This window comes from Microchirus variegatus, assembly GCF_963457635.1.
Source record: "Microchirus variegatus genome assembly, chromosome: 5".
Classification (NCBI taxonomy): domain Eukaryota; kingdom Metazoa; phylum Chordata; class Actinopteri; order Pleuronectiformes; family Soleidae; genus Microchirus; species Microchirus variegatus.
Genome location: NC_139806.1, coordinates 14,795,315 through 14,809,798, shown reverse-complemented (window position 1 = coordinate 14,809,798; position 14,484 = coordinate 14,795,315). Strand labels below are relative to the sequence as shown.

At 42.1% G+C, this 14,484-nt stretch overlaps 1 protein-coding gene across 10 annotated transcripts in view; it reads right to left on the bottom strand.

Annotated features, from left to right (window-relative positions):
- The window catches only part of LOC310927606 (myomegalin-like), a 38,904-nt gene extending 38,323 nt beyond the window's left edge, over positions 1–581 (bottom strand). For all 10 annotated transcript variants that reach the window (XM_083889948.1, XM_083889949.1, XM_083889940.1 and 7 more), the window contains exon 1: positions 26–581. Coding sequence is in view for 8 of the 10 variants with exons in the window: in XM_083889940.1 (XP_083746066.1) it covers positions 26–172 (147 nt within the window). In the remaining 2 variants the exon portion in view is untranslated. The remainder of the gene's footprint in view (positions 1–25) is intronic.
- Between the last annotated feature and the right edge of the window lie 13,903 nt (positions 582–14,484).

Below are 14,484 nucleotides of genomic sequence, written 5' to 3'. Positions count from 1 at the left end.
GATACTCAGTGGGCGCTGTACTCACCGTGCGGTAAACATCCTCGCTGCTCTCCTCGTACTTCTGCTGAATCCTCTCCTCCAGGAAGTAGATGCGGAGCTTGAGGCTGAAGTTCTCCTTCTTCAGGTCATTCAGGTGCTGTGACAAAGTTCGGTAACCGTTAGACATGTCCATCAGAGGGCACCGACACTTCTCCACATGTCCGTTTGTATATGTACAGTTCAGAAATAAACGGTCGTCTTTGACGTCTCCGTGCTGTACGGGAATACAGAGTCCATTTTAAAGGACATGGGCTGTCCTGCCATGTCCTTGTATTAGAGTCAGGCAACCGTTAGACATGCTACCTCCTACTCCAAAAGAGCATAGTGCTGTACAAATATTTACAGAGAAGCATCCCAGCTTCTAACAGGCCGTTGAGATACCATCTACAAAACACACACTCAAAAACTAAGACATTCACACCCACACACACACACACACATACACACTAAAGTCTAATAGGGCGTTTGCAGTGCAGAGGGCGACTCTGCAGCCCGGGCGGTCAGAGATGCAGCCATTTCAGCTCCATGGTGAGATCTGCTCGGCTATGGGACCGGACAGCAGCTTATCTTACTGGAGGAGACATCCCTGGAATTTCAGACTGCCAAGGGACACGATGGGTGGAAGGGGAGAAGAGAGGGAGGAAGGGAGGGAGGGAGGGAGGAAGGGCAGGAGGGGGGGGGTGTAAAAAGGCTCAGGGTTCACAAGCACTTGTGACATGAAGGCAAATCTCACCGTCTGCAAAACACACAGCTGTTGGAAGGTAAAGACACAAAGTGAGAGGGAGAAGATCCCTTTTTTGATGTTTTTATGTTATCTACTTTCTCTTGATAAAGAATCCTATATGTCCAGATTAAAAAAATTACCCTATCCTTCCTTTAATTTTCTTGAGTCTGGGGATTGACCCCTGTTGAGGGAACAGCTGAGAGTCTCAGCCTCCATCTTATGTAACCACAACACTCAATTACTGCAATTTAGTCTCAGTTACATTGAGGGTATGACTGTCTCCATGATGATTTGTTTTATTCTGGTGTTAGAACTAACTCAGGCTGCTTAAAACAAATGTATCAAGGAAGGGAAAACTGTTTTTATGTACTGTAAGCTTAATTTTGGGGACATACTATACAATAATCCAGGACACAAACTAGTCTGACTGAGGACCTTTCCAGTTTGCATGTTCTCCCAGTGTGTGCATGGGTACTACACTCTTAGAAATAAAAGTGCTAAGTAGAACCATATAAGGTTCTTCAGCTTGTCCTCATAGGAGAACCATTTTTGGCTCCACCAAGAACCCTTTTAAAACCCTTTATTCAGGACAGGGGTTTTAAAGGGTTCTCTGGATCAAAATGGTTCTTACTGGAACCATTAGTGTTACCAAGAACCTTTGAAAAACCCCTTTCTACGGGAAAGGGCTTTTCAGAAGCAAATGGTTCCAGGTAGGAACCCTTTTGGAACCCTTATTTCCAAGAGTGCCTAAAACTAAAGCCATATCATCTAACCAGAGGAGCAGTCAATAAACAAACAAAGAACATGCCAGAAGTGCTACTCAAGTGTGGTGAATAATATGTCCCTCTGGTGCTCTTCAGTTTGAGAAACCAAAAAAAAATCTAAGGCACTCAAGATGGTAAAATGGAAAAGAAAAGTATTTATCGCCCTTTGTCAGCTGAGATTAGTGCAGCACCCCCCGTGACCCTCATGTGGAGGATAAAGCGGATAAATCATATTAACACTAAAAACAATGCCAATGTGTTTCAGTCACCAAGGCCTTTATCAGCACAAACACAACATGGCTGTCATGGATCGGAACAGTCCAAGACACTTGGTAGATCATATTCATATAATCTAATAAAATACAAATGTTTGTATTTTGGAGTGACCTCCATGATCACGTCCTCCACCCAGACCCCGAGTCCCTTAGAGGATTTGTCATATTATGTGTCACTGATTCTCCCTGTGATCAGAGCTGGTGATGGGAGTGGGGAAGACAGGTGAGAGGCTAGATGAAATAGGAGAGCTGGCTGAGACCACTGAGCCATGGATCTATTAATAGGAAGGTGTCCTGAATCTCACAGAGCAGAGAATCCCGGAATGTTCCTCAGAGATGAGTGAACAGCAAAAAGAATCAGAAAGGAGACAGGCTCTCTCCGATTAAACGATTTGATCTATGAGCAAAAGCAAAATCCCTCACACACAAATCGCGTTTCACGTTAATATCCAGTGTTTGAGACATGCAACCTATGCAGTTATGTCATTATTGACGCTTTCTGTGAGTGTGGCTATTAAAGTGTCACATTACATTGCTGCTGCTAAATAATTCAGAGAGAAGATAGGCTGGGCGCCAAGCAGAGTCTCTATATGACATCAGGGATTAGATCATGATCATAAAGTGTGTTTTTGAACGACTTATGCACATGCAGCCACGTCCTCACTCTCATGCTCGTGAGAGAGGACTGTCACGTTATGTTGGTGACATGTAGCAGCCATGAGAGTGACTCCAGCTTTGAGTTAGCTCCTCCCAAGACTCACTGGGTATCAGGTGAGTTTTCAGTGAAAGTTGTTGTCTTTTCATCAAATCTTTAATCGTGAAATCTTTGTCTGGAGCGTTAGCAGCAGCTCTCAGGAGTAGTTCAGTGAGGTGTCTATTACAGGGATTAACGCAAATGATCTTCTGACTCGGTGCTGAGTGGGATGCAGTGGTTGGGTTGGTGTGGATTGATTACATCGGTTACATTGCTGCACACTAAGAGAACACTGATACACAGTGATTCTGACAGGTCCAGTACTGAACGACAGGCATACAAAGACAATGTCCTTTGACAGTCGACCAGCTTCCCGATGTATCAATCCACCAGGATTATCAGGGATTTCTGACTCAGATTGCCTCTGCATGTTCACACTGTTCATGCTTGTTTTTAGAAAAGGCAGGTGCCACTGTGCTTTCACGGTGTGACCTCTCTGTTTTTTTGGGTTTTTTTTCTACAGTGCTGTAACTTCCCATCAGTAACTAGTTAAAACAAATTCCTGAATCCAGATCCACATCTGGATTTTTAAACCAACAAAATTGAATGATTGTTCCTTGAACGTTTCTGACCTCCCCTAAAGAATTCCATACCCAAATAGAGAATGAAGAAAACAAGAACTCCATAATGGACTACAGATGGAAATGAGCCCCTGGGCTATAATCTGGCATTTTCATGTACTTTTGTATATGTTCATTAATGTGCATTGTCCTGAAACAATAAATAAATAAGAAGAAAATTATTTAATGTTAAATTATTTAACATTCGATTTAAACCCATACAGTTGTTTAGATTAGAATCTGATTCACTTAAAAGGTAGGTGGGACATGTTATGTTCCTCCAACAGCAACTTTAGCATGACAGAAATAACTGAAAAATGTCTGTTAGAGCCATTGCATGTCCACAAATTGTTTCAATGATTATAGTGTGTTCATTAGAGAGAATTAGAGTTGTCTGACACAAATACACAAATGCCCATATACTAAATATCCATTGGAATTGGAATGGAATACATTTTTTTTCAAAGGTCAATTTCTTTCGGGACTCATTAGCTACACTATTTATTCCAACCACCTTACACGGTTTCATTTTTAGTCCTGAAAAGGACACACTTTCTCCAGTTTCCACATTATTAAATGCAACTTTCCAGCAGCAAATCTGCACAACACTTTTGCAGTATACAGTTCTCAGGGATCATTACAACACTCAAACTGTGCAACATTGAGAAAGTAGGCCATGCTGTAGCCCGAGGCGGACTTTAACCACCAGGACAGTCCAGGGTGTTTTCCCTCTCCATCCCTGGCTACAGGTGTTCTACTTTTCCGCACAGTATTTCATTAAAGACACACAGTGCGTACGCTTCATTATGTTTCCTGAATGTCCTTAGAAAACATAAAGACGACAAAGTCTGCTTCTGAATGCAACATCACTGAATCAGGTCATCAAGTCATGCAGTAACACATATATCCACACGATGGCCCTGTGGAGTCCATAATCAGCCTCAGCCACAGTGATAGGGGAACACAACTCTGAGATCTTTCAAAATAAAGGCTCTTACCTGCTCAAACTCCTTGAGTGTGTGCAGCTGAAGAGGGAGGGAGTTGCCTGTTTCATCGCTGCACAAATCTAAACAGAGGACAAAATAAGTATTAAAAGAAATTGCCAGATATAAAAGAATTTATCATGTATTTTAAAGTCTAAAATGAGAGATATGTACCTGTCATGTGACCTGTGTTCTTGGATGAAATGTCCTCTTTCACGGCGCTGTGGAGTGAAACAAAAAACAAAGGTATTGATCAATACACTTAACACGAGCGAGCTAGGAAAAGAAATAAACCTGTGACAAATATTGCACGCCCACAGCAGCCTATTCTTTCCCTTCATAGAGGCATGAATATCACACAAGATCACCGACTGACTGCCTTTGTCATTCCCACGAGCTTAGATCTCAACTGAAAAAGCCACTAAAAACCATTTCACTGTAAAAGCATGACTCAATTTGCATCTCTGTGGGAGAATAGGGGTCACAGCAGGGGGGAAGAGGGTGGGGGTGCAGGGGGTCAGAGTTCAACCACTAACCCTCTAAGAAATCAGTGGAATACTTGTTTCCTAGAGAGCATTTTAACACATGTTCACAAAACAATACACTAATTAAATAAACGGCAAAAAGCTACAGAATTAAAAAAAAAAAACATGGCAGTGCAAGTACCACACCACGCGTGGCCTTAGAGAAACACTATTTTTGCCATATCACGGCGTCTTTTACATTGCTGCTTTACTGCCCATCGGTCCTCCTCATTCCACACTCTGCACGTTGTAAATTCCTCGGTCAGCTGCCGCGACGCAAAATGTAAAGACAGTTGCTGCTGCGTGCCAGAGATTTAAATATTCACCAGGTGGGGGAACAGCCCATGCTGCGGTGGTGTCACTGCTGTGCACCAGTGCTCTTTATTTTACTCCACATATCTGACATTGGTTTCAGTCTGTGGGAGGAATTTTGACCATGCACTAACCTTTAGTCTGTAGATTAGCCTCGTTTTACAGTAAATGACTGACATAATGATTATATGTTGGGCTTTTTTTTTAATTTACAGACACTCCCAGAACTGGACTGTTCAATTTGACATTATTACATCTGGACCCGTTGTGTTAAGCAGAGACAGCAAAACACATACGCTAACATCGTAGCTGCTATGGGGCCCCCAAGAGCACTTAAGGAAGGAAATTATCTTTATACAAACGTAATTTCTCGGTCAGGTGGAGGACGATTGAGCGCAACGCCACAAGGAACCAACCAACAGAAAGGTCCCAGACCAGGAATCGAACACAGCACCTTCTTGCTGTGAGGCAACAGTGCTAACCGCATTCTATGTTAACTAGAAAAGCACTCGGAGAGCGCAGACCTGCGCCAAGGCAGCTCAGCCCCCCACAAAATAGTGATAGTGTTTAATCACTTGTTTCTGGTCTCATTGCAGACATTTCCTGAAAATTCAACAAATTCAAACAAATACTAGTAGATGAACCGATTCCTGCTGGCTGTTGCCTTTTAAACGTAGATGGTGATGATGCACGGTTTACCGATTACATCATAGATGAAAACAACTTTAGCTATTGAGCACCCTTATGACTCAAGTCTTACAACAATCCAATTAACTTCAAAATATTCTTAAAACTGACAGAGCATAGATTCTGTCTCCTTGTCAGGTCAAACATGAACTGGTATTATTAGAATAACATTATTATTCTGTGCACTGACTTCCTCTTTAAGATCCTGGTCAAAGCCTGGGATGGGAACTGTGGAGTGACTCGGCCAGTGTGAGTCCACTTGAACATGACTCCTAACCGTTATTATTATTTGGGTGTGTCCGACTTTGAGAAAATCAGTTCAATAAAATGTTAGTCTGACTAGAGCCTGTCGGAGGACTTTCAAATCTGACTAGATTTTAGAAATGTGGTAGACCACAGAGCACAGACATAGTGAACTTTGTAACAGATTTTGTTTTTAATCTTGTGAAAGAACATACCAGACGATCCAGTCAAGACGCAGGACAACACACTTGGCGTTTAGTCGAACAGTTTCAGGGAGGAGGAGATTTGGGATCGCTCTGAAACTCGTGTGATTTAACGTGAGAATATAAACAAACATGGAGACGGCGTGTCAGTTAGTGTGTGTGCTATGTTTTGTGCTGAGAAACTCAACAAAAACTGTGGATGAGGTCATGGAATAAACTTTGCTCGGTTCTAAACAAAAGTACGTAATGTCCGTTTCCCGGTTGAGTCGCTCTCATTGGTTATGTTAGGTTCTGCTCACGCCCCAATCACTGTTCAGTCATAAATATCCATCCATCCATCATCTACCGCTTTATCCTCCACTGGAAAGTCTATGCCTATCTCAGCTGACATAGTGCGATAGGCAGGGTACACCCTGGACAGTTCGTCAGTCCATCGCAGGGCCATAATGACTAACAACCATTCACTCACACTCTCACACCTACAGTCAACTCAGAGTGACTAATTCACCTAATCCCCAAATCTGCATGTTTTTGGACTGTGGGAGGAAGCCGGAAACCCGGAGAAAACCCACGCACACATGGTGAGAACATGCAAACTCCATGCAGAAAGGCCCTCGTTCCAACCAGGGCTCGAACCCTGGTCTCCGTGCTGCAAAGGCGAGAGCACTTACCACTACCGTGTAGCCCATAAATATCCAAATATATTTAAGAATTACAATTTGAAATTTGGAAGACTGAATAATTGTGTCTTGTAACCCCAGACACTACAGGATAATTTGGCCAGATAACCTGTTCAAATCGGCCTAAAATCAGCCCCCTCGATTGTCAAAAGGTCCAGTTTGGGACATAAATCAAAGTCAATTATCCTCTAGTGTGGGGCAGGATTAATTGTACAAGTATTTTAAGTCAGGTATTAGTCGGACTAACAGCAATTAATGTTTATACCGCCATGTCCTCATACTGAACAGTCAATATAAAGAGGCTCAAATAACAATTTGCTTTGGGCCCCATAAAGGCTCTGTCCGGCTCTGGTTAAGTGTCTCCTTGACTCGATCACCTAAAACACACAGCTGGGACACGCGTGTCACTGTACTGCAGAGTGCTCTTCAGCAGCAAAGTGGGTCAAATTAGCCTCTTTGAATGCAATTACTCCACCATCAGAGGAAAACCCTATGATGGAAGTACGAGGGTAAAAACGGCGCAACACGACAGTGAAATCAACGACGGCTTCGCGGCTCTCAGTGATCTGTAAAGCGTGCAGAAAATTGCAGATGGCCACTGTGTTGACACAGTCACGTCCTTTGTGGAGGAGAGGCCTTTATTGTTAGTGCTCTTTACGGCACAGAAGTGGAATTAACATACAACGTGTGTGTGTGTATGTTTGCCCAGAATTAAAGCTCGAACCGTACTGGTTATGATAAAATGCCAAAAGAGCGCCACGCACGCACTCACACGCACGCCTCTCCTCACCTCTCTGACTGTCCCCAGGTCAGCTCCGCCGATGACGAGCTCCAATCCATAAAGGCTATTTCTTCAGACAACGGGCATCCATGCCGGTGAGCCGCTGTCTTCAAATCAGCCGTGCGTCAGTCATCTTAACGGAGTCATCATCGCGGATCGAACAAGCGCTCAGGAACATTGTCTACGCCGTCGACGCAGCGCACACACTCAGGACAGGTCTGCTGTGCCGTCAGTGTGTCAGTGTGTGTGTGTGTGTGTGTGTGCGAGTGTGAGGATGCGCCCCTGAAACAGCAGCGGGATGGAGAGGGAAAATCCCCCCTCCCTCATCTTCCTCACAGAGCTGCTGCTGCTGAGCTCAGTCATCATAAACACATCACACTTTTAAACACAGATATTAACTTAAAGGGCCACTTCACCCCAAAAATACAGTTGTTTTTTGTTTGTCTCATTCCAACAACAACAAAGTAAGTTGGGATTGAAAAAAAAAAAATAATAATCATACAATTGAGAAATATCACTTCCATCAAAGAAAATAAAAGCCCTTACACCTCAAGTTTTAGGAGTAAAAGATCTAAAAAAAAAACAAAATAAAAAATAAATCAATAAAAAAATATACTAAATGAAATTTGGACTAATAAAACAAACGCAGCAGCATCATACTGATTTTCACTTTATGCTTCATTTGTTTTTCCAAAGTGGTGAGAAAAAAATGGGTGACAGTTTCCTCCTTCAATCTAATCTGAAGATGAGATAAAATCCAGCATATTGACAGGCAGTAAGCACATCCTTTCACACTTTACAGATGTGAAAAGCTTTTGCAACGCTGTCCCAGTTTATTTGTTTCTGTACACACAAATATTCTGAATATGTTGGTACTATTTACTTTCTCAGATTAGACATTCCACCAGTCTTAAATCATGCAGGCAGATTAACATGTTTTTCTTTATTGGATGAATTAACCAATGGAATATTGCACACTCTCATTATCATGATTTGTAATATTTGCAGGGTTTTTTACCCCTTGTTCCTCTTCATGTATTTTTTCGGTTGCTGCTTTTATCAAAGTGAAGGTAGTGAAATCATCTCAGGGGTCCTGCTCTGGGAGAGAAAGGGATTAGAGAGGGACAAAGTTAATAAGATTATGCCATTGTTTGCCTCACACTCAGTGCCAAATTATGCTGAGGATGTGAAGAGGGATACGGCTGCTTTGATAATCTTGTTAGAGGCCACCGAAGAACTAATTGTCCTTAAGACAGAAACAGTTTTGTCTCGAGAATGAAACGTCAGCTCTCTGAAAGAACAAACATTTATGCCTTTACAGAAAGCCACTTTGATTGATAGTACAAGACCTCCATACACCTGCATTTCCTTTACTGCTTCAGCTGTGGTTGCAGGTGACACATGGGGCCACTGTGAAACACAGTGGCCTCTCTTGGGAGTAAGGTTTCCCTTTAAAGTGATTATTTATTTTTGTTTGTTGAATCTGGCCCCAGTCTGGCAAAGATTAGGATTATTTTATTATGATTATACATGATGTCAGGATCATTGTAGACAAACAAGGGCTAATTACTCTTGTTAGAGTTGTTTTTTTATATATCATTGCTTAGAGAAGGTCAAGGGTCACAGTGTTATTCAAATGCCCCAAATATCCAAATAGTTGACATGGATTCTATTTCAGAGACTGAAGCAGACTCTTGTGATCTCAGATACTGCCCTCTGCTGGTGAATCATACTCACTGTATTCTTTCTCTCCCTAGTTTGTGCGTCTCAAAAGGGTCTTAAAAAAGGGACCTGTACGAAGCAGTGTCAAAAGGTGCAGAGTCTACAGTAACAGGTTATTGTAATTTGTCTTTAAATAATTCCACATCTTAAGTTCAAAGAACTAACTTGTCACAATAACACTCGTCAGAACCTCGAGAACCAATGAAAAAAAATACAAGTCAACCATCAAGTTAAGAACAAAAGTTTTACTTGATATAAAGAGGGCAATAAATGCAGGTTTCAATGTCAACCATTAGAGGCTGTAAGCAGCTGTGTCTGTATTTTAGTGTTGTGATGTATCATGTGCATGTACAGTGTTTTGTCAAGTGTGGTTGTGGGTCAGTGGGGGTTCTGGCATGAGGTGGTAAAGTCCATTTATAAAAAAAAAAAAACAAGCTTGGTGACCACGTCCTCGTAGAAGGGTCGATTCATCTTGGACGAGGTCCTCACCGCAGCCATCCAAGACGGGACAAAATCCTGAGGTCCTCACATCCAGTCAGGGCCCACCAATGGCTGCCCTCCCTAATCTATACCTGCCTTTCCTGTTCTACACGGACAGTTACAAGTGATCCACTCACTTTGTGCCTCACTTTGCCAGCCATTTGTGATGATGCTAACCTCATGGTCTTGGTTGGCTACATGACAAACTGTAAATCTCCCAGTTGCCTAGACAAACGTTCCTTCTGATTCTGTAGCCTCATCACAAAAGGTCCTTGGCTTAAACCCTCATTTTGCTAAGCAAGAAATTACTTCCACTTTCCTGCCCTCAGATCTCATTTTCTCTCCCTGCAGCCTTTCAACAGCCATTGCTGTTGTAACATCTGCAAGAGGCAGCAGTTTCACAATTCAGAACTTCTCCTGTGTTCAGCAAGATGTGGCACCAGAGAATTGACAAAGCAGACACCTGAAAATGCTTGATAACTAATTTAAACAAATGCTTCACTGTCTAAAAGTAATTTACACTACAAACCTGTCCACTCCAATCCTTTGTTTTGGAGGAAGATAAATGCATATCATGACAAGCTGAGTCACAAAATCAGATGGATCCTTGTCTGATTTTGGAAACTGCACAGCCATGGTATGCCACTCAGTCAGGATCCATGGCCAGATTTCCTCACACACAGAGAAGAAGGGGAAGGACAAAATGCCTTACCATGTTACGAGTCGACTCAATTAACCTTGTTCTCTGTTGTGTGAACAAGACCCAGCTTATTGAATCTTGACTGATTGACAAACTTAGCAATTAAGTCACTCAAACATCGATTCTGTTGGGTCATGCAGAGAGCTTGCGATCTTTTGCATGGTTTCCCAAACATTTAGAGGTCAGGTTACTGACCACAAGAACACCCAATTCAATGATTTTTTTGTCCTAAACTGATGAACCATATGGGTAAATTAGATCAAGCATTTAAAGGCATTAGCTTCGTCAGCAGTCGAATGACACGTCTTACCCAACACATGAAGACGCAGTGAATCAGGATACCGCTACCTTTTGCAGATGCAACAGCAGCAGTGGGTGGTGGAAGGCTGCAGGGAGGAAACATTGATATGGAGACAAGTCGGAGGAAACATTTAATGCATAGTTCAACAAGAGTTAAAGTTGACAGAAACTTTAGGGCAAGTCTACAAAAATCAGAGGAGGAACTTCGCCAACACATCTAAGAGATAGCAGTTTCTCACGCAACCAAGCAAGACATTGGGATTAAGCTTCATCCAATTGACTCTACAAGCTGCCTAAATTGTGGCCAAGTGGCTGTCGATGTCAAATTTTGAATTTGAAAGAAAGACACTTGTTAGCTGAAATTGCTAGCGAGTAGTTAACCCTAAGCTCGGTCAAAAACCCCACATTGGGCAAACCATAAAGTCCTATCACTTCCACCAATTGCCAGTTTTGCAAATTAGAAACAAAAGACAACTTATGTTGACAAGTTTACATGATCAGGGTAAACCACAAAGCTCCTGACACCAAGTCAATCCAAGAAACAAATCAAAAAATGAAAAATTAATTTAAATAAATCAGTGTCAAAAGTGTGTCGTATGTAAAGATAAAAGTTTTAACATTTGGTGTAACATTCAGTTAAATAATCCGAGTTGTCTCTCTGCCAGGTTTGTTTCCTCCTAAAGAAACGCACTCTAAACCTGCAACTTAAAATCCTATTTATGAAAGAAACTATGCAGGATAGCCCTGCATCCCTGAGACGAGTAACGCAGAGTTTTGCAGGGGATGATGTAAATCCCCTGCTGGGAGGCCTCCCAACATGACACGCAAAAAGGCTTAATGAACACAAAAAGGTTCAACACCAGTTTTTAGAAGGAATAAACTTGACAGAGTGAGACAAGTCAGCATTAATATTGAATTCCAGTTAAGTTAGCGACTACAAAGGCTTATGGCCATACATGAAGTTTAAGACTTCAATGGATATAAAAATGAGCCAACAAATCGCAGCTTTGCCGCATTTCATAACATTATCCATGGGCTGAATAACACCTAAAAGCTAAAGTGACTACACTTGCATATCAATCAAAGTTTAGCTTCATAATCAAATCAGGAACCAGTTATCAATGCAATTACCAGCTGACAAAGGGATATCTGCTCTAGCTCGTCATGATCAATTACTACATTTTAAAAACACTTTCAAACAACTTTTGACAAGTTACAGCAAACTTTGATGCCTTTGCCACAGGATTCATCAGTTTCTAAGTTTGTCAACAAGTTGCAACTATGAGAACTGAGGTTCAAGACCAAAAAATATAAGTTATTTAAAATTAAGGTAAAATAATTTCCTGCAGAAAACGGAAGCCTCAAGATTAATCAAATAAAATCATCCATTTAAGTTGAGACCCTGACTAAACCTGACAAAGCACAGAAAGATGGACGAAGACGGACACACGATACAGACAGGCAGAGACCAGACAGAGAGAGAGAGACAGACACAAGACAGAGAGACAAGTGTAAAAATGTCAGTACCTCATACAGTTTAGATACGGGTAGTATATAGGTGTCACTCACCTGTTTTTGACAGTCTCTGGCTTCTGTATGACAGGTTCGACCAGGTCTCTGTGACCAGGGAGTCGAACGTTGTTCCTTTAATAAAAAGTTTGTATTTTAATGATGACATTAAAAGTTAGAATTATATATATATATATATATATAAAAAATGATGCGTCACCCTGAATCTGCCTTTAAACGTTTAACATATTAAAAACAAATAAATCTTTTCAGTGAAAAACTCAATAGTGATGACTATATTAATGTCTGTTGCTTTTATTATAATTACTTGAACCTCGAGTTTGACAAATAAACTGAACTGATATCATTAAATGAAGAAGTCAGTTGATGCAGGATGGCTTGTGGCACCTTAATGGTGTCACCCAGGTGCTGGGTGAGGATATGGCAGACTCCCTGTCCCGCTCATTCTCTGCCTCAGGTAGGACAGCTCACAAGCTTGTGCCTGGATCAGAGAGTTGTACTTCCTGTAAAGGAAGGGAAAGCATTTAAAGGGACAAGTAACCTCAACAATGATTTTGGAGACTAATACGTACTCTAGATAATGTAAAGTGAGATTACAGAGGCACCAAAGGTAACAATCTTGCAGTCTGTGTCCACTCACCCAGGCAAAGTAGCACATTTCCCCTCTTCTGCTTGACCCTTTCCCTCCAGTCCAGGGCTTTTTAGTTGTGCCTCCAGTGATGTGACTTGTGCCATTAGTTCTTCAAGCTCCTTCCTGGGTTTGGATCCAGAGCGAATCACCTGTGAGTCAGACATCCAGGCCTTCATCTTCTTCAGCACCACTGGGGGCAGGTGATGTCTCAAAGGCCCAGTTTACCTTCAAACATGAGTATGATTTTCGTGAAGAAGTTGGTAACATTACTGTTCATCCAGTGATGCAAAGCATTAAATTGATGCTGCATTACCTTGCGAGGGGTGCCAGGGGTCCAGACTTGAGGCATAGACAGACGGATACCGGACACATGATAGAGACAGACAGAGACCAGACACATGATACAGACAGAGACCAGACACACGATACAGACAGACAGAGACCAGACACACGATACAGACAGACAGAGACCAGACACACGATACAGACAGACAGACAGACTGATACCAGACACATGATACAGACAGACTGATACCAGACACACGATACAGACAGAGACCAGACACACGATACAGACAGACTGAGACCAGACACACGATACAGACAGACATACACACATACAAGACACACGATACAGACAGACGGAACAGACACGCACGAGAGAGAGAGACAGAGAGCGAGCGAGAGACAGAGACCTTCCTGGTCCAGTAAAGTCAATTAGAGTGTTAGTCTTGGTCCAAAGGTCAGATAAACGTCAGTCCAAGTCAGTCATCACACACACACACACACACACACACTCAATCCAGTAAAATATAGTAGGAAAAACAGATCAGAAATTATAGACTGGCACGGCCGCCAAGACCAAGTACAGTGGCCATGAAGAATGAAGAGACAGATGTGAAAAAGATCAGCGCAGGTATAGTAATGGCACAAAAAAAAAAAATTGCACTTACTCTGTAATTTTATTTAACTAAAACGCAATCTAATTAGGTTGGACATTCATGGATGTCTGGTGCTCCTCTTCATGATGCGCTGAAAAGTATGGTTAGTCACTTACCGTACATGGATGCGGATTGGCATCCATGTTGGCCTATGTAAAATCCCTAGACGCGCAAGGCCTGACGTACAATAATACAAATAGGCCGTGAGGGTAGACGGCCGTCATTGCCGACTTGTATTATGGGACGACAAAGCCAGGACCTATGTTTGTGTATCACCAGGATCTATTTTTACGTTCTAGGGCTAACATTTGATTAATGGCCACGATGGAAAAGATGAAAAAAAAATGTCACAGAGGCCAAGAAGCCTAAGCCTTGTGACATAGCGTACAAGGCACAACATTGTATTCCTACCTCATTTAACATCTGGTCCTCCAACATCACTAAAGTTTAGTGCTTAAGCAAACCGTTCCATTCTCTAAAATCTAAGTTGATTTTTTTTCATTTTAGACACGAAAAAGTTGGAATGAAAAAGTAGTTCAGGGCAAAGTGACAAGGGAAGAAAACGCCTTCATAGAGAGGCGTGTTCTTACCTTTGCATGGAAATTGTCAGTGTGACTCAGTAGTTAGCTGTGGGCAGCCTGGCTAGCAAGT